Source organism: Psittacula echo (genome assembly GCF_963264785.1).
Source record: "Psittacula echo genome assembly, chromosome: 4".
NCBI lineage: Eukaryota > Metazoa > Chordata > Aves > Psittaciformes > Psittacidae > Psittacula > Psittacula echo.
Genome location: NC_137738.1, coordinates 103268739 through 103293968, shown reverse-complemented (window position 1 = coordinate 103293968; position 25230 = coordinate 103268739). Strand labels below are relative to the sequence as shown.

Below are 25230 nucleotides of genomic sequence, written 5' to 3'. Positions count from 1 at the left end.
TATCACAATTCAACTTTTATTCATATTCATGCAAGGACTGATTCTGAATCCTGTGGAGCAACTAAAGCTCAGTAGAAATTTTAGGTGCTCCAGTGGAAGAAGTCCCCAGTGTTTCCTCTGCTTGCAATTTTTTCCATTACAAATGCATTTTATCTGCACCAACTGCAGACAGAGCAGGCCATGCAGATTTCCAAACACAGCAGCTTTTTGTCCTGAATGTCCAGTCAGTGAATTTAGTTTATACACAGATTTGGACCATCTGTGAGTAATTGGCCCGAAAGTTATGAATGCTGCAGGAGAGCTTGATTTTTAAATACTAGGAGGTAGGCAACCAGGTGAGGAGCACAAATACAACTATACTGCTGTGGCACACCACAACACAGAGTATGTGCAGCATTTAAAGTTGAAATTAAGAACTGTTAAGGCAGAGAACCTATCTGAAGGTGTAGGACAGAGAAGCAGCTCAGTGGCTGTCATTGCCGGCATTTATACTGGACCCGGAATGGTGCCATGGGTTGCTGTGTCCCCACCAAATGTAAAGGGCTCTGCAAAAAGAAGAAAATGGGTAAAAAAACATTTAAGTTAGTTCAGTTAATGGAATTATTGTGTTTTAATATTAAGATATAAATGTATTCTTTGGTCTTAGAGGATGAAGACCAAATATTTCTTGGCTTTGCTGAAGCCACTGTGTAGGGCCTTCATGATGACTTTTTATTCCACTTACTCTGACAGAGGATGACACACGAGATCTTAAGAAACTCTTCATGATTTTGAATATCTTTACCAGCATAATTGCCAAGTTACAGTGAACTCCATTGGGAGCTGGAATTGCAACACCATCGTCAGGAAGAGGCAACCTTCCTCATATTCTGGGTGGACTCACCACCACTGCTTGAGATCACAATCTTCAAGGACAGCAGAGGACTTAAGTTCTCCAAGCTGCCAACTTTCAGCCTAAAGGGCAGTCCTACAAAGCTCATGCCAGTTTAAAATTCTCCCTCTTCTCCTTGACAGTTTAGCTATAAGATAAGTGTCCTTCTTAGGTTGTGACAGGCAGACATGCTCATTTAGCAGCAGTCCCTGTTTGTGAGGAACTATGATTTTTAGAAAGTGAAAAGGACACAGTGCAGATGAGAAGGAAATGACTGCTGAGAGTGGAGACTGCACCATTCTCTTCCAGTGGTAAAATCTATCTATTTCACATCTTGTCTTAGTGTAATCACTTAATCTTCCACCACTGAATATGTAGTGGAAGAGCACTACGAGGGCTGCATCTGATTTCGTATCTTTAAAGTATTAAAAATCCAGATGCTAATTGGTTTTGTGAGTGGCAGAGAGCAGTTATAAAATCTCTTGTAATGTTTGGGCAATGATTAGACAAAATATTCTTGTAGATGCTTTTTTGCATAGGCAGTGCAGCCCCACAGCATTGCTGGAGCTACCCGGGGTTTTCTGAATTACAACAAAGATTGAGTTATTTGTTCTGTGTTTTATTAACACTCCCCTCAAAATTCTCCTTCACTATACGTAACCACAGCTGAGCATGGCTGTTCAGCTCAGCATGATGAAGGAGGAATATAAAGATGTGGAATGCACAGAAAAGCATGGATCTTTTACCTCCTTTGGTACTGCATCCAAAAGCACAAATTCATATCTGTATAGGAACAGCACAACGAACAGCTGGATTTCCATGATGGCAAACCACCTGCAAGAAAATGGAGGAGAATGTTGGCCATCCAGCCTGACCATCTCAAGTGTGTTATCATCAAATAAGAAACAGGGTGTCTTTGGCACATTACATTCCATGCTTTAGTTCTGCCTGGAAGTTTATCTTCAGTTGGAAAACGTGCTGTAGCTTTGTTCAGCTCCATTACTCAGCAAAGAACATGGATGTCATGCCTACTCCTTCTTTCTGGTGAAACATTAGACTGACAGCATCCCCCTGACACCCTATTTTAAAACAGACCGTTATCATGATGTGTATTTTTTCCACTGCACAAACATTAATGTTCTAACGCTTGCTGACTTGAAATAACTTCACAGGAGCAAGAAGACAGTCAATCATGGAGAAGGCTATATGACTAATGATGCTATATAAAGTTATATATACAGCTGGGAGCCTGATGACATCAGAGTAGCTGTGACAGTGGGAGTTACTATTTAATGCATCACCATCAGAATGCAGCATGGGACCCGAGGGTGTGTTTTTTGCTTCTGTAACACTCTCAGAAAGGCCCTTTTTACTCAGTCCAGGGAAGATTTCAGGTAACTGCAGTGAACTCCTTCAGGCTATTATTTTTTAAAGCTGACATGTACAAGAGCGTTCAGCATTCAGGCGCTAGGATGCACCTGTGCCACGTCATGGGATTACTCACTTGCAGAATTTAGACTGAAGTCTAAAATACCTAGTGAAAATGAGAATACTCCCTTGCTGTTCCACACAGTTTATTTTCCATCATCTGAGAGATGCTGGAAAACTTGAACAGCTATTGGAGAACTCACTGGGGAGAAGGCTACATGACTGCACATGGCGTCAGCCTTGATTTGGCCTGGCAGGTGTGAAGAGGAAGCTAATAAGCCCCACGAGACACAAGCTGACTCCTGCAGAGCCATCCAGATCTGCGTGCTGAACCACTCCCTGCTCCAGAGTGGGAGGATCTGTGCTTGTTCTGGCATGGCTTCATAACTCAAATTATCTCTGTGATTTCACTTTGGAATTACCTTGAGATAGGGAGCTTTTGCTGACCTTGAGCTTGGGGGAATGCAGTGCAGAGATATTTCAATGGAAATTAGCTTGGGTAAGGCAGGAATTCCTAGCCCAAACTCTGTGCCGGCAGCACTGAGCAAAGGTGGGCTTCCTACCATCACTGCACCACTGGCACAACACAGCCCTGGAGCCCTGGTGCTTCATGTCCTGCCTCTGAGCCATTCTTTCTGTTTTGGCATAGATGTACCATGATGCAATCAAACACCCAAATGTCTCTAGGTTGCTCTGCAAGTGGAAATGCCTCATTTACCGAGGGCTGTCCTTCAAACCCAAGCACATCTGGATGTGGGCTGACCAGCTCTGACACCTCTGTACCCACAGTGGGGTTCATCTGCAATGGGTATAACCAATAACTGACTGCAGTGCTTCCCACCACTAGAGCTCCAAGTGCTATTCCCAACAGGCTGCTGCTGTTGTTCTGCTCTGCACACACCAATGCTGAGACACAAGGGTGATAAGCAACATGCATGTCTGAGGGTGGCCTGAGGGACAGCCCAGGAGTGAAAGGTAGGACCGCAGAGTCCCAGTGCATCCTTCTTTCCCACAACAGATCATACTGAGCAGCTAAATGCCCCCTACTTCTTACCCATCTTACATATTCTTGACTGAGTCCTAGAGCAGTTTTCCTGTAAAAACTCTGAGTTGCTGATGCATTCCCATTTTATTTAGTGACAAGGGGGCTGGACAGATGTGTGCTTTCTTAAATCAGACCCCAACGCACTGATACATATTTGTGTTGTGCTGGAACACTGGTGCCCAGCTGGGGATTGAGGTCCTGCGGTAAATGGAGTCTGAGAATGAAATCACAGCCATTGTGCTGAAGGATTTACAATGTCAGCATAAGATAGGAGACACCAGATGGAGCCATGCAAGATAAGCACAGTTGCACAGACAGTAGTCACCTGGTTACACAAAAGTAGCTTCACTGCCATCAAATTTTCCTTTAGGTAAAATAGACGGCACAGAAATGGCTTTGTGGGAGCTCTTCCCACATCAGTTTTCCAGAATATTTGCCAAGAAAGTTATTTTCTAGCTTTCCGTTTGATTAAATTAGCTTTTAATTTTATGATGAATATCTGCAATGGAGAAATTAAATGTTTAATACATTTCATTTACAAATCCCAGTACTGAATTAAATGGAATTAAATGAAAATGCATCTTAAACTTGAAACATCATTGTTTCAGTCAGCCATACCAACGAAATCTGCAACCTGGGATCTGGATACATCTCTCGATGTAATGTTAGACTTATGCTGAAAAGCATGAAGGCGTGTGTTATCATGTGGGCTGCCAAAGGTTTGAAAGGAGTTTTTGCCTGTCAGCAAGAAAAAGATTCTCCATCCAAAGTCTATGTAGAAATGTTATAATTTTCTTTCTAACCACAAATTTATTTTAAAGATACTATCAGAGTCCAGAGAAGAGCCTGAACAAAGAAATATGTCAGTATATAAAAACAAGCAGCTTTCACGAACATCATTTTGCAGCTTGTCCTGAACTGGTGGATGCCTCTTGTGAATCCTGCTGCCGTCCTTGCTGGGAATGAGGCTGTGCTCATATTTAGCTCAGGAACATGGTACAAGTCATGGAGGTGAGTGAGCACTTTCCTCCGGCAGGCCTAAATCATGAGTGTAGTTTTATTCATATTGTTTATGTCTTTAACGATCTCACAAAGTTTGTCTGGTACTCATGTCCAGCCTGCTGTAGGGTGCAGATTCAGGAATGCACATGCTCTGCAACACCCTCCAGATTCCTTGCTCCACATGGGAGTTAAATTGACTAGCTCTAGGGATACTTGGTTATTTGCTTCATTGAGAAGACCAGGTTTTGAAAGCAGAAGATTGAGCATAGAGATGTTTGAACACAGAATTGAGGAGCAGCTGGCTCCCTGGGACTTGTTACAGGAAGAGGGACAGCGGAGAAAAGAGCAGAAGGAATGCAGGAAGCATTGAGGCGGGCATTGCTGGAGGAGTGAAGAGAGACAAGATTTGCAATTTAAGCCATCAGACAATTGCGTGGGCCTTAATGCAAAGACAAGATTCAAACAGAGGGGAGCCATTTAAGATACTAAGATATTAGTAAAGATGTCAGTGGCCTCATAGAGGATGGAGAGTCTCAGAAATGTTCTTTAGATTAGTTTAGAACTGTTTAATGGCAACCTAAATGCCCATGTCTCTAAACTGGCACATTGGTAAGTGGAAAAACTCTCCCATAATGGAAAGATGCCGCAGCAGCAGCAGAGCTAGGCTGACCTTCCTCCCTGGAGAATATCCCTTGATACACACTAGTCTCAGATTCTTTTATATTGTGACTTAACCTGTCTTTTCCAGGAATGAAACCACTTTCAAATCAGTTTAAACAAGGTCCAGATAATACTGAACATTAATGGACTGACAAAGAGCAAGGCAATGAAAACACTTTATCTCCAAGTGTAAGAGGAGCCCAGTTCAAGAGAGTTGTTCTCTGCAGGGTTCGGGAATAAATAAACCCCAGCTGTTTCACTGACCTTCCTGGACACTGATGCTTCCCTCCTCCGAATGCCACAAAGCTGTCCAAGAAAGCATTCTTCTCTAAATTTGCCTCTTTCCAACGATCCTGTGGGAAGAAACTTTTTTTTCCAAATCAGCCTTATATAAATAAAGCTTAACTTTACTTCTCCAGGCTAAAAATGACCTCGGACAGCTAATCCTCAATACGAAGTTGCACTAATGCCATTTTTTGGGTTTGCAATTCAACCTGTTAAAGTCTGGACTCAAAAGTCAGGACCAGCTCAGGGAAAGAAATTAATCATACTCAGATGCCTCAAAGTGCTGCAGAGTTTTTCAAACTCACCTGTAACACATTCTTCTTACACCTTCCCGTTTTTCTAAATCCTGTGTCTTGAGCTATTGAAATGTGTATAAAAACGTAAAAGCATGACTTTCTCCTTTTAAATATATGCACATTCAAAGCAATTGCTCAACCAGTACCTTCCCTCAGCCACAAAATTGTATCATGGCACACAAATGGCTCATGCACATCTTGCACACAAACCACTTCCAAGATACTGTGCACAGGCAAATGCAGCTGTAACACAAGAGAAAGGCAAGGATTGCACAGCTCCATTCTCAGGTGCAAGCCAGTGTGTGTGAGAAAAGGGCCCATTCCCAATAAAAACAGTCTGTTTGTTCCCAGAGGGCTCTTTGCTCCATCCTGAGTTGCTTTAAGAGAAAAGGAACAACATAAGGAATGAAGCAATAAGGGCTGAAGCTTGGGTGGGTAACACTAACAAAAGTAAATCCTTTGAATGCTGGGTGACAAACTATAGCACCCTCCGGAAACAAAGCGCTATTACACCAAGGCCTTCAAATAACACCCTGTCAAGTTTACGGTGGCTAACTCCTCTGATGAAGCTGTCTTAGAGAAGACGTAATACTGTGTTTGCTTATTTTGTTTACATTTCAGCCAGGGTTGTTTAGAGCTTTCTGAAGAGGAAATCTGTTAGAATCAAAATCCATTAAAAAGTGATGAAGCAAGGCAACACACTTGGAATGGTAGTGTCCTCTTCCTCACGGAAAAAGGCTGAGTTTCTAAACAACAAGGTAGCTTGCTTATTAGGAAAAAAGTTCCTAAAGAAGTAAGCTGCTGCATCAGGGTTTCAGATTTCAAACTGGCAGGAACTGTTAGGAGGGATTTCAAATTGGTGAAGAGTTTGCTAGAAGGGAAGTTTTGTTTAAATTACTTCTTGATGTATTCCTATAAAAAAGACAAACTGTTCTATTTCAGTTGGTGCTAAAAAGAGCAGTTACAAGCCTGCCCACACAGCCACCTGGGGTGGAATAATAATCAAGAAACTCTAGATGAACTACTGAATTAGCAGAGCTAATACCTACCAGAAATCATCTGACTGGAAAGACCAATGAACCTGGGTAAATATGTGGAGATGAGTTATACAACAAACAAATGACAGAGAGAGGAAAGTACCTGGAATCAAAGAATCGTAGAATTGTTTAGGTTGGAAAAGGCCTTTAAAATCATTGAGTCCAACCATTAATTTAGCACTGCCAAATCCACCACTAAACCATATCTCTAAATGCCACATCTACACATCTTTTAAATACTTCCAGGGATAGTGACTCAACCACTTCCCTGAGCAGCCTGTTCCAGCACTTGACAACCCTTTGGGTGAAGAATTTTTCCTAATATCCAGTCTAAACCTCCTCTGGAGCAACTTGGGGCCATTTCCTCTTGTCCTATCACTTGTTACTTGGGAGAAATAACTACGACCTCCCTTCAAGTAGTTGTAGAGAGCAATAAGGTCTCCCCTGAGCCTCCTTTTCTCCAGACTAAACAATCTCAATTCCCTCAGCCGCTCTTTATAGGACTTGTTCCCCAGGCATTTCACTAGCTTCATTGTCCTTCCTTGGACCCACTCTAGCACTTCAATGCCTTTTTGTAGTGAGGGGCCTGGAACTGAACACAGGATTTGAAGTGCAGCCTCACCAATGCCAAGAACAAGGGGTCAATCACTTCCCTGGCCCTGCTGGCCACACTATTGCTGATACAGGCCAGGATGCTGTTGGCCTTCTTGGCTGCCTGGGCACAAACTGTTCGTGTTCAGCTCTGTCAATCAGCACCCCCAGGTCCTTTTCTACTGAGCAGCTTTCCAGCCACTCTTCCCCATGCCTGTAGCATTGTAAGGGGGTTTTGTGACCCAAGTGCCAAACCTGGCACTTTGCCTTGTTGAACCTCACACCACTGGCCACAGCCCATCAATCCAGCCTGTCCAGACCCCTCTGCAAAGCCTTTCTGTCCTTCAGCAGATCAACACTCCCAGCCATCTTGGTATCATCTGCAAGCTTCTGAGGGGGCAGTTCATCCAGGTCATCCCTGAAGATATTAAGCAGAACTGGCCCCAGTACTGAGCCCTTGGGAACACCACATGTGACCAGATACCAACTGGATTTAACTCCTTTCACCACCACCCTTTGGGCCAAGCCATCCAGCCAGTTTTTTACCCAGCAAAGAGTGTACCCAGCTAAGCCACGAGCAGCCAGTTTCTCCAAGAAAATGTTGTGGGAAACACTGTCAAAGTCTTTAGTAAAGTCTAGCTAGACAACATCCACAGCCCTTCCCTCAGCCACTAAGTGGCTCACCTTGTCATAGAAGGAGATCAGGTTAGTCAAGCAAGTTGGGTTCAATAAATATTTCAATGGTGAACTTTGAATCAAGATCAAAGAGATATAAAGAAGTACCAAATCATTTGGAATATATAACTGAACTTTTGAAGTCTTGCTTATTCCTACAGGCTCCTCTTCTTCGTGCACATCTTTGTGTACAAAACCATCCTCCAGATAACAAATTTAAGCCAATTTGTCCTTGTGCTTTTGTTGTGAAATAAGTGGAGGAAAAACAGCAGAATACCCACACTAAGAGGGCAACTTACAGGTTTGAACATTTCTGGGTCAGGAAAGTATTTTGGATTCCTGTGCAACCAGTATGGTGACAACACCAGCATGTCACCTGCAGGGATGGTGAAATTCTGAAAAGGAGAAAAAAATCTAAGAAAAGAGAAAATCACAGGTTTACATCATAAAACAGTCCCTCCTCTTACTACTTCACAGCTCTTTCACAGCTACAGGTTGGGCAAAGAAGAGATTCAGAGCAGTCCTGGGTAGAAGGACTTGGGGGTGTTGGTCGATGAAAAAATGAACATGAGGAGGCTTCAGTGTGTGCTCGCAGCCCAAAAAGCCAACTGTGTCCCAGGCTGCATCAAAAGGAGCGTGACCAGCAAGTCAAAGGAGGTGATCCTGCCCCTCTACTCTGCTCTCGTGAGACCTCACTTGGAGTATTGTGTGCAGTTCTGGTGTCCTCAACATAAAAAGGACATGGAACTGTTGGAACAAGTCCAGAGGAGGGCCACGAGGATGATCAGGGGACTGGAGCACCTCCCGTATGGAGACAGGCTGAGAAAGTTGGGGCTGTTCAGCCTGGAGGAGAGAAGGTTGCGTGGAGACCTCATAGCAGCCTCCAGTATCTGAAGGGAGGCTATAGGGATGCTGGGGAGGGACTCTTCATCAGGGACTGTAGTGACAGGACAAGGGGTAACAGGTTAAAACTTAAACAGAGGAAGTTTAGATTGGATCTAAGGAAGAAATTCTTTACTGAGAGGGTGGTGAGGCACTGGAATGGGTTGCCCAGGGAAGCTGTGAATGCTCCATCCCTGGCGGTGTTGAAGGCCAGGTTGGACGAAGCCTTGGGTGACATGGTTTAGTGTGGGGTGTTCCTGCCCATGGCAGGGGGGTTGGAACTAGATGATCTTAAGGTCCTTTCCAACCCTAACTATTCTATGATTCTATGATTCTACTTCTATCAGCAGAAGATCCTAACCAAGGATCAGTGAATGTGATACATCCACTGTGGGCACAGTATGTTCAAACAGATTCTTCTTGCTGATGCCATTTTTTCCCATGAGAAAGATGTGAACAGTGGAGAACGGGGAAAGACTATTTCTGTTCTAGTTTGTTTTTTTCAGGTATTGAAATAATAGGAACATTATTTCTGTCTTTCCTGCTTTTTGAGGTACCCATGTGAGCTGGGACTTTTTTCTAAATCTTTTGTTAAGCACTTCCTTCAATGCAAAGAAATTCATAGAATGTCTTAGATGACAGCAGACCTTTATGCGACTTCAGTAATTTCTTAAATAAGCATGAGCACTGATTCCTTGAAGTTTTTTTCTTCCAAACTTTTATTTGTGAGATTCCTGAATGCTGGCATTTCCCTTCTGAATGGCAGTGAAGAGGATAATCAGAACAGAGGGAGTTTTATCTGTTACTAAATTGTGATCCCTTCTCCGATATCAGTTGTGTCTGATTACTATTTTATATACTGTCAGCACAGTATCTCCAGCTCAATTCAGAATTGAAGGTAAGACTGTGAGAAAGGGAAGCAAAGCCACTCTTAAATTCTTCATGACTACATTGATGATGATTAATAAATCTGTCAAACAGAATATGTATGGCAGATTATGGAATATCTCTACTATCTTAATTTTATCCAGATCTATTGGGAGGCCCCTTTCCAGACAAATCATACAGCATCTTTTTTGGTGGAAAAAAATCAACAAACCTCACCTGAATTCTTACTGGGTTTACTACTTTCTTGGTGATTGCACCTGGAGACCTCAGCCTGATGGCTTCCAAAGTGCACCATTTCAAAAAAGGGAGCTTCTTAAGGTCCTCTTCAGAGACATCTATTTTATCTTCACCTGTTGTGGCATGAGAAAAAGACTTTGTAAATATGAGATTTTATCCTTGTTTTGATACATGCTGACACATCTTGCTTTAGAGCTGCTGATAGAATCCTTCAAGACTTCAAAACCTCATTTTCACCCAGAAATTTTCCTTACATTTCAAAGCAAATTAATGGACCAAAAATCAGTACAACTTAAGAAAAGCCACTGATGATTATTTAGTAACTCCAAGGAAGGTGTAGATGTGGAATTGGCCAGAAGGCGGCAAACAAAGGTCAGCTTGTAAATTAAGAGTCGCTGGACTTTTTCTGCACATGTACGGACACTACACGGAAATCTGAGGGCCTGTAGGCACCAGGGCAAGAAGCCATGGCTGAGCTCTTGAGGTATGTTAACACTAGCAAATAAAACAGGGCCAGGAGAAAGGCTTAAATTAAGCACTGGTTTGTGATCTGCCTTATTGGTTAATTATTGCCATCTTTCTTGATATGGTTTTGACTCATGTCAACTCAGAGTCTTCCATGAAACCATGGTTCAGGGGATGGCAAATGTGAATGACTGCTCCCAGCAGGTGACTGCTTTTTGAGGGAAAGAGATTAGTCTTGTGGGGGGTGAATCATGCAGGACAAATTGGCCTCAGGTGAGAGAAAAGAGAACAGTTCCTGGCCTGTTCTTCTACAGAATAGCTGTCACTCTGGTGAACATCACACCATGAAAAGCAGCTGAATTGAAAGAGCTCACCTGACCCTATCTATCATAGATGCATGAAAGAATCATAAGACTAGCTAATACAAATCTAGGTCTAAATGACAGGTGTGGAATGAAGAGACAAATACATACAGTTCTTCTCCTACCTTCTTTTGCTAACACCTAAGGTGGTTTTACTTAAAAATACGTCTTCAGCACATGTTGAGTAAAAAATTCAGAGCTGGACTCTTTGTTATCAGTAGTACTGTTAGCAGCAATATTCATTAATCCAATTATTCATTATTATTATATTAGAATAATTATTATATTATTATTGACCCAATGTGTCATGTGGTGGGCCAACACAGAATAAATGATTCCTAGGTTACAGAAGGACCCTGCTGGATTTATTACCTGCTTTGCCAAAAACAGAAGCCAGGTCTTCCATGATTTTCTTGTAAATGGAAGGACAAGCGAGTATGAAAACAAGGGTCCAAAAGGCAATCTAAACAGAGATGAAAGTACTTTAACTCAGGACTATGGAACAGAATTACAGCATCTTTGTAGAAGATCACAGGGGCAGGTGAAAACATTTGCACTTTTTTGTATGTGCCTGTTGTAGTTGGGATGCACAGGGAGCTGTGCTTCCTGGTTAAATCCACATCTAAGGACTCAGATCCTGGGAGATTATGTCTAGTCATCTGCTGTGTAGTTATCTTCAGTAAATATTATATAGCTTTGGCTTTGAGCTTTGAAACACTGACTTCTTTAATTTCAGATTACTAGGTGTTAAAATGAATTACTAAATCATCGAGTGTGATTACATTTAGCCGCATGAATGGGAAAAAGAATCAACAGTAAATTCCTACTAGTATTAGCAGAAATGAGGTTAAATAATTTGCAGAGCATTGTCACTGAGCTGCACTAAAACGAGCAGGAAAAGTTTTAATTGATGGCAAAACAGTAGCATATCCCCTTTAGAAATAATTCACTAACTGATTATGCAATGAAGTTGAAAATCAAGAAATTTAGGAAAGGAGAAAATCCTCTTAAGTAGGATGAAACCAGAAGGACTTGCAGCACTGCCAGGAATCGCTCTCTCCTCTTGCTGAGCTAGCAGGGGATGCAGTCTGCAGACAGATCTGGTCATGGGCCATCTGTGCTGGTGAGGGATGAGAACTCTTACTGTTATTTCCCAAATAGCCCCATGTGGATGCAGCCCTCCTTCTGCAAAGCAAATCTGGTAGCTTAATTTTCTTGTACAGCTCTTGGATGCTGTGGCATCACTCCATGGGCCAAGGAGGGATAGCCAAATTGTTTCAGGTAAAAGGGTTTAACATGCTTGTAAAAATATCCCCTTGGAAGGTAAAAGGCCATTTTTTTGTTATTCCAGACACCAGAACAGTGGTTGTGCTTCTCAAGTTCCCTTCCAACCTGGTATTCTATGATTCGATGACTATTCTGAGAAAGAACAAAATATCTCTATGTCTATTTGCAGCTGAATACTACAGAAATAAGTAATGATAGTGTTGTGGAAGGAATGTCAGTTATCCCGATAACAGACAGCAGGCTATGCCTCTCACTTATGCCACCACGTGAATCCACAAAAACCTCACTGAAATGGATGAAATTCCTTTAGGGTAAATTGTAGTAACATCCAATCTACCAACCCCACAGATATATCCATTAGCAGTACATACAAAAATAACTTGCTATCATTCGTTTTCTAAATCACATCTGTAACACATAACTGTGCTAGAAAGAGCTTAGTAGTCATGGTAAATAAAGGATGTTTTTGCTACTATGGCTTTTTCATCTGAGAAATTCCTATAAATGTCTTTGGTCAGCCTAGGCTGTGTTAGACACATTGGACTTGTTAGCATGCTTATATCTGTACCATTAATCCATCAAATATGTTTCTAACACAGACAAAAGTCAAGTGTCGGTAGAATCAAACTATTGCTTTTCTTCACTGGAATCAACACTGGCATTTGTACAGCAGATCCCGCAAAGTGAAAGAGCCAAAATCACTCAAAGTTTTACACACAGATGAAGTTACTCTGTATTATGTTTTTAATATTCTTTACAATTGGTAACATCAGGCCATGAAGACTAGAGTCTCAACTATAATACAGCCAAAGTGCTTCAAAATAGAGCTGAATGCTCCTCACAGCTTAAGACTGTGATCTTAACAGCTATGAGACATGATCCTGAAATGCTATGGTAGGGGACATCATAATTTAAGAAAAGTACAAGAACTTTCCTTGTCATGGCATCTGTGACATTGCAGTCTGAGTATATTTGGAGTGATGCATGTGAGTGTGATAATCTCTTCTTTGGAATATACGCAGTGTGTGTGACCTCTGGTTTGAAGGCTTTGCTTCCCAAATACAGGCTTTTGAACCGGTTAAAGTGTTTCTCTAGCTGAGGTACTTACGGGGATAGCATTTGCTTGGGAAGCCCAGAGCATTAGAAGACTGTAATTAGGAGCTAGGTGTCTTCCTTGCAAGTTATCCAGGAGATGTTGCAGTAATGTCTGTTATAAATAAAAGATAATAATGTGCATTTCCAAAAATATATTAAAATATAGTTTAGGGTAAGGCTTATGAGAATTCAAGGATATAACATATCCTAGTTAACATAAGACTAGTTTATCAAGGTAATGTTAGTTATGGAGATTTTGCAGTCACAAAGTAGAGATTACAACTGTTAAGAGAAAATGAGACTCACTTGTAGCAGCTGCAGGCCAGAAGAAATCAATGCACTACATGAATCCCTACTAAATGCTTTCACTGCCCTCCATTTTCTTCAAGATTTTAGGGACTTAGTTCCCTCACTCCCCATTGTTTCTTGTACGTGGAAGAAAGAAAAAAAAAACTCTATTCTTTTTTAATTCCTGCTTTACTTCTCTAAAGAACCTGAAAATGGGACTGAACAAGTTGAATGAATGGAAATGAAGAATATATTCTCTCTGTTCCTGCCAAAAAGGTGCTTATTACTAAGAGATGGTGTGATACATCAGCAAACTCCCTTATGCTTTGTTAGTGACCAAACCAGTGACTGCAATTGCCTGATATTCTTTGAAACTATAGCAACTGTGTAATGGTCTAGGATCGGCTTTGTTTACAGTATTTCCTTAAATACAGGGCAATCACGCATTCAAGGCAAAGCTTCCTGCCTGCTTTTCAGAGGGGAAAAGGCTAACCTTGAATAAAAAATGACCACTCTTTTTCCCAGATTCCCACCCAGTCTAAGACACCAAGTTTGTGCCTCCTACTTCCTGCACTTCCTTACCTCCCACCAACGCCTCTCCAGCCCCCTCTTCTTTCCACTGTTTTGCTTTACTTTATGAAAGAAATTGTGGCATATAAAGCTTTTAAAGTCTAAATAAAACCTGGTTTGTTTAATGGTCTGTTCTATAACCATTTGGTAGAGAAAAATTCCCAGGCCAGTCTGCTGTCACGTTTGTCAGCTGTATAGACAGAATTCCTGCCATAGCTAAGGAGAATAACCAGGGAAACAACTTATCACAGCTTTCACACAATTGATATTTAGGGTACTTGGCTTCCAATCCAGTAATCTGCTATTTTCTACTAGTCTGGCTGCTGGAGGATCTCCTCACTCCACACCAGGGTTTAAAAATAGTACCTGCAAGGTTTTGAAATTTCACAGCACAGTGCCCTCAGAGAAACAACTGAAGAGGTCTTTCACCTCTTTCGACTGCTCATTGCAATTGTGATACTGGAGCCCGGCAATGGGTCACAGCTCTGAACTCTTTGCTTTAAATTCCCCAGAGGAAGATGCCAATTCTCACAATTGTAGGAAATAAAATACATTGAGGAGTAGGACTCAAAATTATGGGTCTGTCCTAACGCAGGTGACAGCAATACTGCACAATTATGGTGTAGCTATAAAAGCTGACAGGTTTAGCTTATTCCTTCCAGTACTGAAATAACTCTTGCCCTCCATCACTTCAGTCAGAATACACATGAAGCCACATTATTTCATAGCCTCGGATGTTTACCTTGGATGTGGTCTCTGAAGGGTTGGTCCTTTCAGCATCCAACACTACTTTCTCAAATAATTTTAGAAGCCATGTTTTGGATTTAGACCAGTTCCTGTAAAGAAAAGCAACAAAACAACAAGCACTTAACCAAGGCAGCACAAACTAACATTTCCTTTTCCATGAGAAGTACTTCTTGGTTTTTTTCCAAAAGCCCTGGGCAGCAGTCAGTTGATGGATAGTCAAGTGTCAGTCTGACTGACAGTAGCGCTCACTGACATGAGGAACAGCACGTCCGGGACCTTCACCTTGGCCAGACCTCATCTTGCAGCCAGGACCTGTGACTGCAAGACTCCTAGATTTTCACATCTGTTTCATTGTGGCTTTGGACAGATTGCTTAAGCCAATCTTTTCAAGAATTGTTCTAACAAAATCAAGGCCACATTTTTGAAGCATCTTCAATTCTTTCTTAAGGCTATTTTGAGGTGCTATTATGGCCCTGAGGGCACCGACAGGCTCTGCACTTTCCTCAGGGTTTGATTGCCTCTATCCAAGGTCAACTCTGTGACAGAAGAGCCATGTAACCTGGCATCAGTCTGCTGGGAACAGCTATGGTGTGGGAAAGAGCAGAGAGATGCCTTGTTGGGGAGCCCCTCAGCTTGGGATTCACATTTAGGCCCAAGCCTTTGCTCTTTGCCCCATTCTGCTGGTCCCTGGCAGCTCCAAGCTGGACTCATCCCACCTAAGCAAAGCTGTTTCTGCTTTATGCCAGGAAAATGCACAAGACAAGGTCAGAACTGTTTTGAAGCATCTAGCTGAAAGCCTGATGCAAGGACACGCCATCAATAAAGACAGTGCATCATCCTCCAGGAAAAACGTCTCTCGTGGCTGGTATTCCAGCAAGCAAAATGCAATGGGTACCTGTAATGGGTACACCACAAGCATCATCTCTGCTCCATTACCTCAAGAAGCATTCAGGCATCTGAGAAGCATATTCGAAGTCCTCATCGTACTTCTGAAAATGTTCTTCAAACTCCTTGATTTCACTTTGACTTGTTGGGCAGATGCCTTTCCCAAACAGAGTGTCCACCACTGCTGGATACATGACATGCCTGCAAGGACAAGTTCTCTGACTTACAGGCCATGGGGAGGCTGTTGCAGCAGTTTTAGGTCAGAACGCAGCATGTTGAATTGCCAACGCTAGAAGGTGTGGGACTCAAGGGTCATGCCAGTATGGAAGGGCTGGCACAAAGCTGATAACTCATGCCCTCACAGCAGATTTTAAGCAGAGGATGGCAGATACACAGATCTCAGGCTAGTCCTCTTCACATGGCTGAACTTCATCAGTTAGTGTTTGATCACTCGAGCAGTGGCAGAAAGGCTCTTGGCACTGAGGTCCCTTTCTCCCTATTAACCACCCCTCTTATTTCAGGTTAGCCCATGCAGACCTTTGCGGTGTTGCACAAACCCTTCTGCAAGGAGCCACTCCAACAAAACCTTCCTCTGGCTGCAGCTTCGCTGGACAGAACAATGCTTTTTTGTTTTCTTTTTGTCTCACCCCTCCCCTGATTGCTCCTCTGTTACCTGACAAATCTGAGCTCCTTTTTCAGACCACTTCACCTCTTTAGCTCCGAGAAACCCTCATGCAGTCTTCGCTGGGTTGCAGCTACTGCTAAACATATATTTCAGGCAGCGACTCTCCCACTTTCCTCCTTTTCTGAAGATCACAAGGACGTTGGAGCCACCTGCTGGCTTTATGGATTTAATTCTGAGGCAGATAAATAATTATCCAGGGCATTGCATACTAATTCTTTTCCCCTGCCTTGTTTGGCAAAACCATAAGAACGGATCACACCCCCCAGATTTACTGTGGATGACTTTTTTGGATTCTGCAATCTACCATCCAGCATATGACTGGGGTTTTTTGAAACACTTTAAACAAGTAACAGCTGATTTGGATGCTATGACAGACATGGCAGTGGGAAGAACACCCTGTCCCTGAGGCTGCATCAAGGATGTAGTAGGATGGGATGATTTTAAATGAAACCCTGTCCATTCCATGCATCACCTGAAAATGTGAAGCAGTGATGAGCATCCTGACAGCTTTTCTAAGGCTGAAAAGCCTGAGCTCTACTGCTTTACAGTAACAGGGGAGATTTAGTTTAGATATAGGGAAGAAATTTTTTACTGTGTGGGTGGTGAGTCCCTGGCACAGGTTGCCCAGAGAAGCTGTGGCTGCCCCATCCCTGGCAGTGTTCAAGGCAAGGCTGTATGGAACTTGGAGCAAGCTGGTCTAGTGGAAGGTGTCCCTGCCTGTGGAAGGGAATTGTAACTAGATGATCTTTAAGTTCTTTTCCAACCCAAACCATTCCATGATTCTATGATAACATCTCTGCTTCCACATAGGATACCCATGCGTTAGAGATGAGCTGCAGAGCTCCCTTACCTTACCAGGCCATTGAGGTCACCTGTGCCCTCCGCACCGAGGTGTGTCATGTGCTCACATAGTTCCTTACACAAAGTGCCCATGAACATGTGCAGATTAGAAGGTGCCATTTTTCCTTTCAGCATGCTGTAGAGATTACCATGGTTCTGATAAAATGCTTCTGCAGGGACAGAAACTAAGTAAAAAAAAGAAACAGAAATGTTTTGGGAAGTAGATGTTGTACTACAGGGTAACAACTAGTTATTACTACAAGCTGATTTTCAACTCAAATGATAGGGCAACATACTATTGCTGCAAACCTGGTACACATAGGTGGAGTGTCTAGACACAGAAAAGGACCTGAACTCAAACTGGGATTGATTGATGATAAAAGTAATAACAGTCCCTGCATCAGAAACCCTTGATCCCTTGAGGCTGAATCCAAACCAGTTTACAGGTTTATAGTGCTGGATCCACATGAATAAATTTCATTTCACCTTCATTTCATAGCATGGGCTTTGTGTAGGGCAGTAATGTTCCTGGGTAGCTAGATTTGGTTTCCATTAAAAAAGAGCAAGGTCTCATTTACCTGCATTCTTGACAGCTTGTTGGACTGCCTGTTCAAAATTTAAGTCTTCAGATTTAAAAAACACTTCAGTTCCTTCTTCCTCAGTCACAAAAGTGTACCGCTTTCCCAAAGCAAATATTGTGAACACAGGCCCATGCTGGAACAAACAAAGATTTCATATTACTGTACTGTTAACAAGTTTGATGGGAGAACGGCACTTTGGTGCTGCTGAGAGCTCAGGAGGGAGGACCTGGTTCTTCCTGCTCTCTGTACACTTTGGCTCAGAAGCGCACAAAGATCAGCACGAACCAGACCAAAATTTGTAGTCTTATGGCCCAGAAGGGAACACGACATGTGCCTGCCCGACCTGACCTCTTGCAGAGTAGAAGAGATTCCTTCTTTGAGATTAACATTTTATATTTGAATTACATTACAGTTCAAACAGTACAACCTACTTGGTTTTTAAGAACCCAAGTGATGGATTATCTACTGCATCCCTTGGCTGCCATAGCAAAGTACCCACATTGTAAAAATCCATAATCTTACCAATTTCAATCTGCAATTTTTTAACAAAAACCCCACTCCTGCCTATTTTTAATATTTTGTTTTTTCCTTTCCCTTTGTTTTCCCTTTCCTTATTTAAAGGTTCCACTAATACCAAGGATTTCTTTCTTGTACAGGTGTTTAAAGATTAGTATCTAAATTACTAGCAAGGTTCGAGCAGAATAGATGGAGTTTGCTGAGAGTTAAATTCAGGGAAGGTTTTTGATGCCATAAATCATTCTTTCATTTTCCCTTAACGTCATAGCCTAGAGCTCTCTTAGAACTTTCAGCAGTAAGTATCCACATAATTATTCTGAATTCCTACATTATTTAAAAGATCACTGATATTTGTAGATACTCTAAGCTAGGAAACAAATGCGCAATGTCTGCTGGCTGTAAGATTTAGGCATAAAAAATATCAAAATTAGGAAATAGAGCATCTTTAGCATCTTTTTCTTAGTCAAGGCAATTTCTGCTTGCAGGCAAAAGCCCTGGAGATAAAAAACACAGCATTTACATTTATAGGCACACCATCTTCTCTTGGCAAAGTTACTGTGCAAAGGGAAAGGTTTAGGGCTTTCACAAAATCTCTAAGCACATCAAGGAACTTGATTTTGTTTTTCAGGTTACATTGCAGACAAGGGTGAGAAGTTGTTTTCTGTTGATCTGTTTGGTGCACTGAAAAGCCTTGAATCCTCCTTGCTCACATGGTTTATGCCACTGACTTTAACCATTTCTTTTGTTGTCTGTGTCTGTATTGTAAAGCCTGCTCCATCAAAAGCTCTTTGAAGGAAAAGATTCCTCTTGACATAAGTTGAATTTTGAATGTGTCCTTCAACTGTAAATTATTAAAGAATGACTGTTTAAACTCTGTGTGATAATAAATAAAATACTGTTTAATAATAGCTAAATTGCTAAAGTTGCTTTCTTAATGGGCAACAGCAGGTCCTCACCATCAGGCTGGGCAAACCCCAGTAAATCTGTGTTTGGGTTTAAATTAGATATTTTAAATTTTAGATTAACACTGAAATGTATTTAAAGCAATTTTAAATTAAAATTAAATTTGAACTAATAGCCACCTGCAATAACAATTAATTATTCAATTAAGGTCACACTCAATTAAAGATTAAAACACTTTATTTTAGATGATTACATGTGAGCAAGATGTCTAAGCTTCCATTATATGCAATCAGGGGAGCCTAAAATATGATTCACCTGACTAGCTACTGCACCCCTCTATTTCTGAAGGTGAGCTGAACTGCCCTTAGACTCCACTGACAGAACTGGCTTTGTGTCCACTGCTCATCACTAAAGCTGGATGTTTTACCTGTAAACACCTACAACAATCTGATTTGGATCTCACCAAATTTCCTGCAATCTATTTAGAATAATAAGAATTAAACCAATATTGAATGAAACTGCAATAAAATAAAGCCCTATAAAGACCTCCTGAACAAGTCAGCTTCATTGAACAGTGCAGTGATGGTGGATATTTGCAGACACATCTTTCAGAAGGGAGAATTTTGTGTCCCAACAGGAAATTACAAATAAATATGACAGCTGTTCAATTACATTTAAAATTAAAATATTAAAGAAGGTTTGAGGATCAAGCCACTAATAGCAATCCAAAATCCCCTTCCAAACACTCAAGATGCAGGAAGTTTCACAATGTGTTGCTGAGCTTGATAAATGCTCAAGGTGCAAAGAAACCGCATGGGGAAGTATTTATGTCATTTTAATGCAAGTCCCACACTGGAGCCTTTCACCAATTGTGATAGATGGAGACCTTGTATCAAAGGAAGTATTAAGTAGAATAGACTTAAACAAGTGCTAGGTAAAACAGTGATAAATATTTCAAGTTCAAACTCTAGAGGAATTGAAATATGAAGTTGCAGAACTACCTACTGTGATCTGTTAAATCACCCTCAGCAACAGGAGGATTGACAGATGAACATGGCACCTTTCTAAAGGGCTCCTGAAGGAGGACCTGCGAAACCTCAGTCATTCCAGTACTTAACAGATTTTTACAAGCATCATTAAAGATCAGGTTTAGCAGTTGATAAATAGGATGTACTGAAGAAGAGCCCAATACAGCTCTTAGAAAGACATAAGGATATGTGGCCTTAAGCATATTCCTAATTTATTAATTAGAAGAAGGAATCAAAAGTTTTCTCATGATCTGGACTCATTTGGAAGTTTAAACTATGAGATCTACAAATATTAGAAAAGAAGCAGGCCTAGAAGAATCACATTCTGAAATGACTCCAAGATCTATTATCACTCCAAGTGGTAGTAATTAATTTAGAGCTCTCATCTTGCTAGGAAAGGAGAGGAGAAAGGCCAAGAAACATCTAAACCCATCCTGTGCCCACATCTTCAGTTTAATGTGTTTCTGCCCATTCCATCTCAGGAGGATATACTGAGGCAGAAAAGGCAAAGGGATGCACAACAAGTATGAATGAAAGTTTCAATAGAAAGATACTTAGATCCCATGGAAAGGTGAAAAGAGAACAATTATTCCTGGGTTCTCATAATGTAAATGCAAATGGGCATCTATTTAGTGGTTTAAAACCAGACAGGATACTTTATATCATTCATGGTTAAATTATGGATTCATTGCTGTGAGATTCTGTGGAACAAAAATTACACACACGGTAACAAAAGAGACTAGATTATCATAGTTAGATCTTCTGGATGCAAATTCCAGCCTGGGAAGTCCCTCAACTGCTGACAACCAGAAGCTGGGAAGAGGGAGTAGAAGGCAGCGGGCATGCTGGGCACGCTCCTTACACTGTTACTGAGCATCTATCAGTGGCTGCTATTCGAGACAGACACTGAATAAACAGGTTTTTCATCTGTCCCAGTATAATTATGTTGTTGTTCTAATGCAATAAAATTAGCTACTGGAACAAACCGTCAGAGAGTTCTGCAGTTACCATCTCAGTGGTATGGGCAGGTAACAATGAAGCATGGGCGCTGCCTGCCAACAGTGCATCCCTATTTATTGCTCTGTCTGAAACAGTGTTTAAGGAGACATGATGGCAGAGATATGGAAAGCAAAATAAAAATGCTTTTAGGAGTTAGGGCCTATGAAGCTGCTTTCACTGAAAGCTTTTCACCTGAAAGCTCTTCACCTGAAAGCTCTGGTTTTCCCAAAGACTGGGAAACACTGCACAAAACAGCAGTGCCGTGATGAGACACAGATCTGAGCCTGTATGAAAGTAATGCTCCAGAGAAATAAAAACTTCAGAAGGATGTTCTCCAAAGTTCCAAAGGAAGAAATCGGGGAAACAGCCTGTTTTTCCAGGGGTGCTGCCAGGCAGGGAGCAACCACTCTCAGCTGAGACACCTGGGGTTAGAATCACAGAATCAATGAGGTTGGAAAAGACTCTTAAGATCATCAAGTCCAACCCTTACTCCATCACTGCCAAGTCCATCACTAAGCCATGTCACTAAAGGCCTCGTCTAAGTGGTTTTTGAACCTGTTCAGGGACAGTGATTCCCCCACTTCCCTGGGCAGCCTGTTCCAATGCCTGATCACCCTTATGGTGAAGAAATTTTTTCTAATTTCAAATCTAGACCTCCCCTGGTGCAGTTTGAGGTTGTTACCTCTTGTCCTATCACTTGTTACTTGGGAGACCAACCACCATCTCACTACAATCTGCTTTCAGGTAGTTGTAGAGAGTGGTAAGGTCCTCCCTGAGCCTTCTCTTCTCCAGACTAAACAACGCCAGTTCCCTCAGCCATTCCTCGCAAGAATCAGTCTCTAGTTGTGTCAAGAGTCACACTGGAAGGGAGGTGCACCGGGCTGGTCTTCTCTCCTCTGGTGTACACGCACAAGTTCAGTGTCATGTCTCCTCTCTATCTCAGGGACTTTAGTATTTTGGTCTTCAGTGTATGGGACCAGGGTCACAGACCATTACCAATTCAGATGTGGACACTGTCTTTGGAAACACTCTACCAGAAAACCTGTCTTCTCCTCCAGCCTGTTTCCCCTACACTAAACCTCAGGCAGGATGCGTGTCCCTTGCCAGATACCACAGTGAGCAATCCCAGCCGCAGCCACATACAGACAATAAACCTGTGAGGCATCCAGCTGAGTCCTGGCACCATGTCCCAAATACAATCAACATACTGAGAGTGATGTATGGATAGTGCAGAACAATCTCATAGGTTTCACTGAGCTTTTCTTGTTAGCTTAATTAACAAACTGATGAGAAGCATTTGAAATTCCTGGTTTGAGCAAAACCTGGTCTAGTGGAAGGTGTCTCTGCCCATGGCAGGGGGGTTGAGCTAGATGAGCTTTAAGGTCCCTTCCAACTCAAACCATTCTATGATTCTATAATTTATAAACTCTTACCATGTTTCCATGGCAAAGTGTGGAACCACAGCCTTTGAACCCTTCATTGAGCAGCTCTCCCTGTATATTGTGTGGCATGGTGTCTCCAACTACCCACCCTGCCCATCCCAGATTGCTTGCAAAATCACTTTAACTAATCAGGCAGCTTTAGGAGGAAGAGGTGGTATCTTTTATTAGACCAGAGATTAAATATTTTACTGGGCAGGGGATCTTTCTTTTTTCAGACCCACTGATGACACAAGGGGAAAAACAGACAATTCTTCAGCCCATGTCTTGCTCTGTAGGAGGAAAACAGAAACCATGAACTTCAAGCAAAGCTCAGGATGGAAGCAGTGGAAGGAGAAAAAGCAGTAAAGGATATACATGAAAGGACCAATAATAAGAAAGCTAACTTTAAGAAATAAATGAGTGTCACTTTGACAGAGTGAAGAATTAATCCAAGGGAGGAATTTTCTAATTGTGAAAGTCTCCCTGGAAGGTAATGACCCTACAGAGCCAAAAAGGTTTTACACTGCCCAGAGCCTCCTGTTTCTGCACTTTTATGAGGGCAGCTTGCTCATACTAAAGACACTTAACCTTGTTCAGGCAATATTAAGGAGCTTAGAATTATTGCAGATATATTTTGCAATCCTTGTAATGACTGTTAATGACCCTTTGGCAGCAGCAGCACTTGTTTTATTTGGCTGCACTCTGCTACAGTGCCTACTCCTTTAACAGGGAGCAGGCAGGAAAAGGCTTGTCTTTCCCAGCCTCAGCACATCCCAGTGTGAGAGGTGGGAAAGGAGGGAGAGGTGCCTGAGGTGTTTATGGAGGGAAAGGGGAGGACAGCAGGGGCAGTGAGGGTAAGATCCTGCTGCAGGCAGCCAGCCAGCCAGCCAGCCAGCCAGCCAGAGAGTGATGGATAGAAAGGTCCCTCCTGGACCAGGGGGACCACAGGGAGAGGTCAAGTCACAGGGCTGCTGAGTCGCTGGACTAAGAAAAAAGCCAAAGGAAAGGTCCTATCTGCAAACCCACATTAAAGGGGAGAAATGTAATAAAGCCTCCTCTTCCTGCTTTGCCTTATTCAGAGTTTTCTCCCATTTGAAATGTTTTTCACTCTAGTTTCTGTCCCAATAAAACCTGTGGTTTATAAAGTCCTTCAGGTGTTTCTGGTGTGTTCAGAGGTGTCAGCAGCTGCCTAAAGGACAAATGAACATCAAAATTAACCAGAGACCCAGCGCCACTAAGTCTGCATTTGTACTTCACAGATTCTTCAGTATGTAACAGTTCTTGCTCATTCAGCCTGTGAATGAATGCCCAAAAGGACTCTTCTCTCAGGTTTTTGGTTTTGGTTTGTTTTTTTTTTTTTTTTTTTTTTTTTAAGAATTTCTTCTAAGAGATTTCATTAAAAGCTTCCTGGGGAAAAAAAGGCAACTAAAGGAAGCTTAAGTCACGGTGAAACATCTGTCCCCAAAAGGGATTGCACTGAAAAAGAGTCTGGCAAGCTGCTTTAATCTGGTTGCCAGCAGGACGTTTTCAATACAAGCAGGTTTCTAACAGCCTCCTATTTGAAGAGTCAAATAAATACTATCATTGAGGATTTTTTTTAAAGTGAGGCTTGACCAGATTGTTTAAAGGATTATGTGGCTGGTTTCCGCTTTCATTTAACACCATGACTTTATCACAACCATGGCTGAAAAGTATTTAAATATATGAAATCAAATAGCTCAAAATGAGAAAGCAAATTTTAAGCATCCATTTTTTTTCTCTCAAATTTCAGGATGTTGCAGTGGTTTCATTTTTAGCTAGTTTGTGCAAGCAATGGGCTGTGCAATCCTTCAGTACTGGACACGTGAGGTTGACCACACTGCAGTAGCAGCTGCCATCACTGACTGAAAATGGGAAATGGGTTTTACATTAACTAGTATTAGCTACCTAGAAATTAAGCATGTAATCTAAATTAATCATTTAGGCTCTCTCTATCAGACAGACAGAGAAAGAAAAGCACATCTAGTGGGTAAATCTTCACACCTGCGTTTGGTAAGTGCATTAGGATGGAAAAGAGTCACTTGCCAAGCATGCCTGTGTCTCCTGAATGCTGGGGGACAGAAGCTGGCACCAAACAATTTCACCTGACTTTAAGCATGAAAGTAATTAACTCCTGGTCCCAGCGCCCGGCACAGGGCTTTCCACATTATCTGAAACCAAGATTAACATGTAGCCAGACTGCAAAAGCGAAACAGCAGAAACAGCGAAACAGAGCGGCTGGGTCCAAACACAATGATCAAAGCACAGACCTCACGTCTGGATCAGATCCACAATTTAGCAACGTTACTGGGATAAAGCCAACCCTTCCCCAGCTGAATGCTCCTCATGTTATAAAGTGTGACAGGAAAGGGACAAACTTAATGTAGGAGTTTCTCCTCAGCTTTCCCCTGCACGCAGCCACCCTGAGCACACGCCCATGAGCAGGCACACCGCCACAGCCATTACCTTGCTTCTAGCTTGCTCTATGAACTCCAGAGGAGCCTTCCCGAACTGAAACGCAGCTCCAAACCAAGGGATCCAGCCCCCGATGCAAGGAGGGGAGTTTGGGTTTCTCAGCTGAAGCAAAACAGCCTTGACAACAAGAAGTCCCAGGATTGCTGCCAAGAGGAAGGCAAGAGCCAT

At 42.1% G+C, this 25230-nt stretch overlaps 1 protein-coding gene across 1 annotated transcript; it reads right to left on the bottom strand.

Annotated features, from left to right (window-relative positions):
• CYP39A1 (cytochrome P450 family 39 subfamily A member 1) lies at positions 1-25230 on the bottom strand (the record flags this gene model as incomplete). Its single annotated transcript, XM_080616526.1, has 12 exons — positions 1-545; positions 1618-1705; positions 5271-5359; positions 8190-8285; positions 9877-10010; positions 11097-11187; positions 13120-13218; positions 14707-14800; positions 15648-15797; positions 17132-17306; positions 17700-17835; positions 25054-25230. The coding sequence occupies 12 exons, from the start codon at positions 25228-25230 to the stop codon at positions 474-476; spliced, it is 1401 nt and encodes a 466-aa protein (XP_080472652.1). The 3' UTR covers positions 1-473.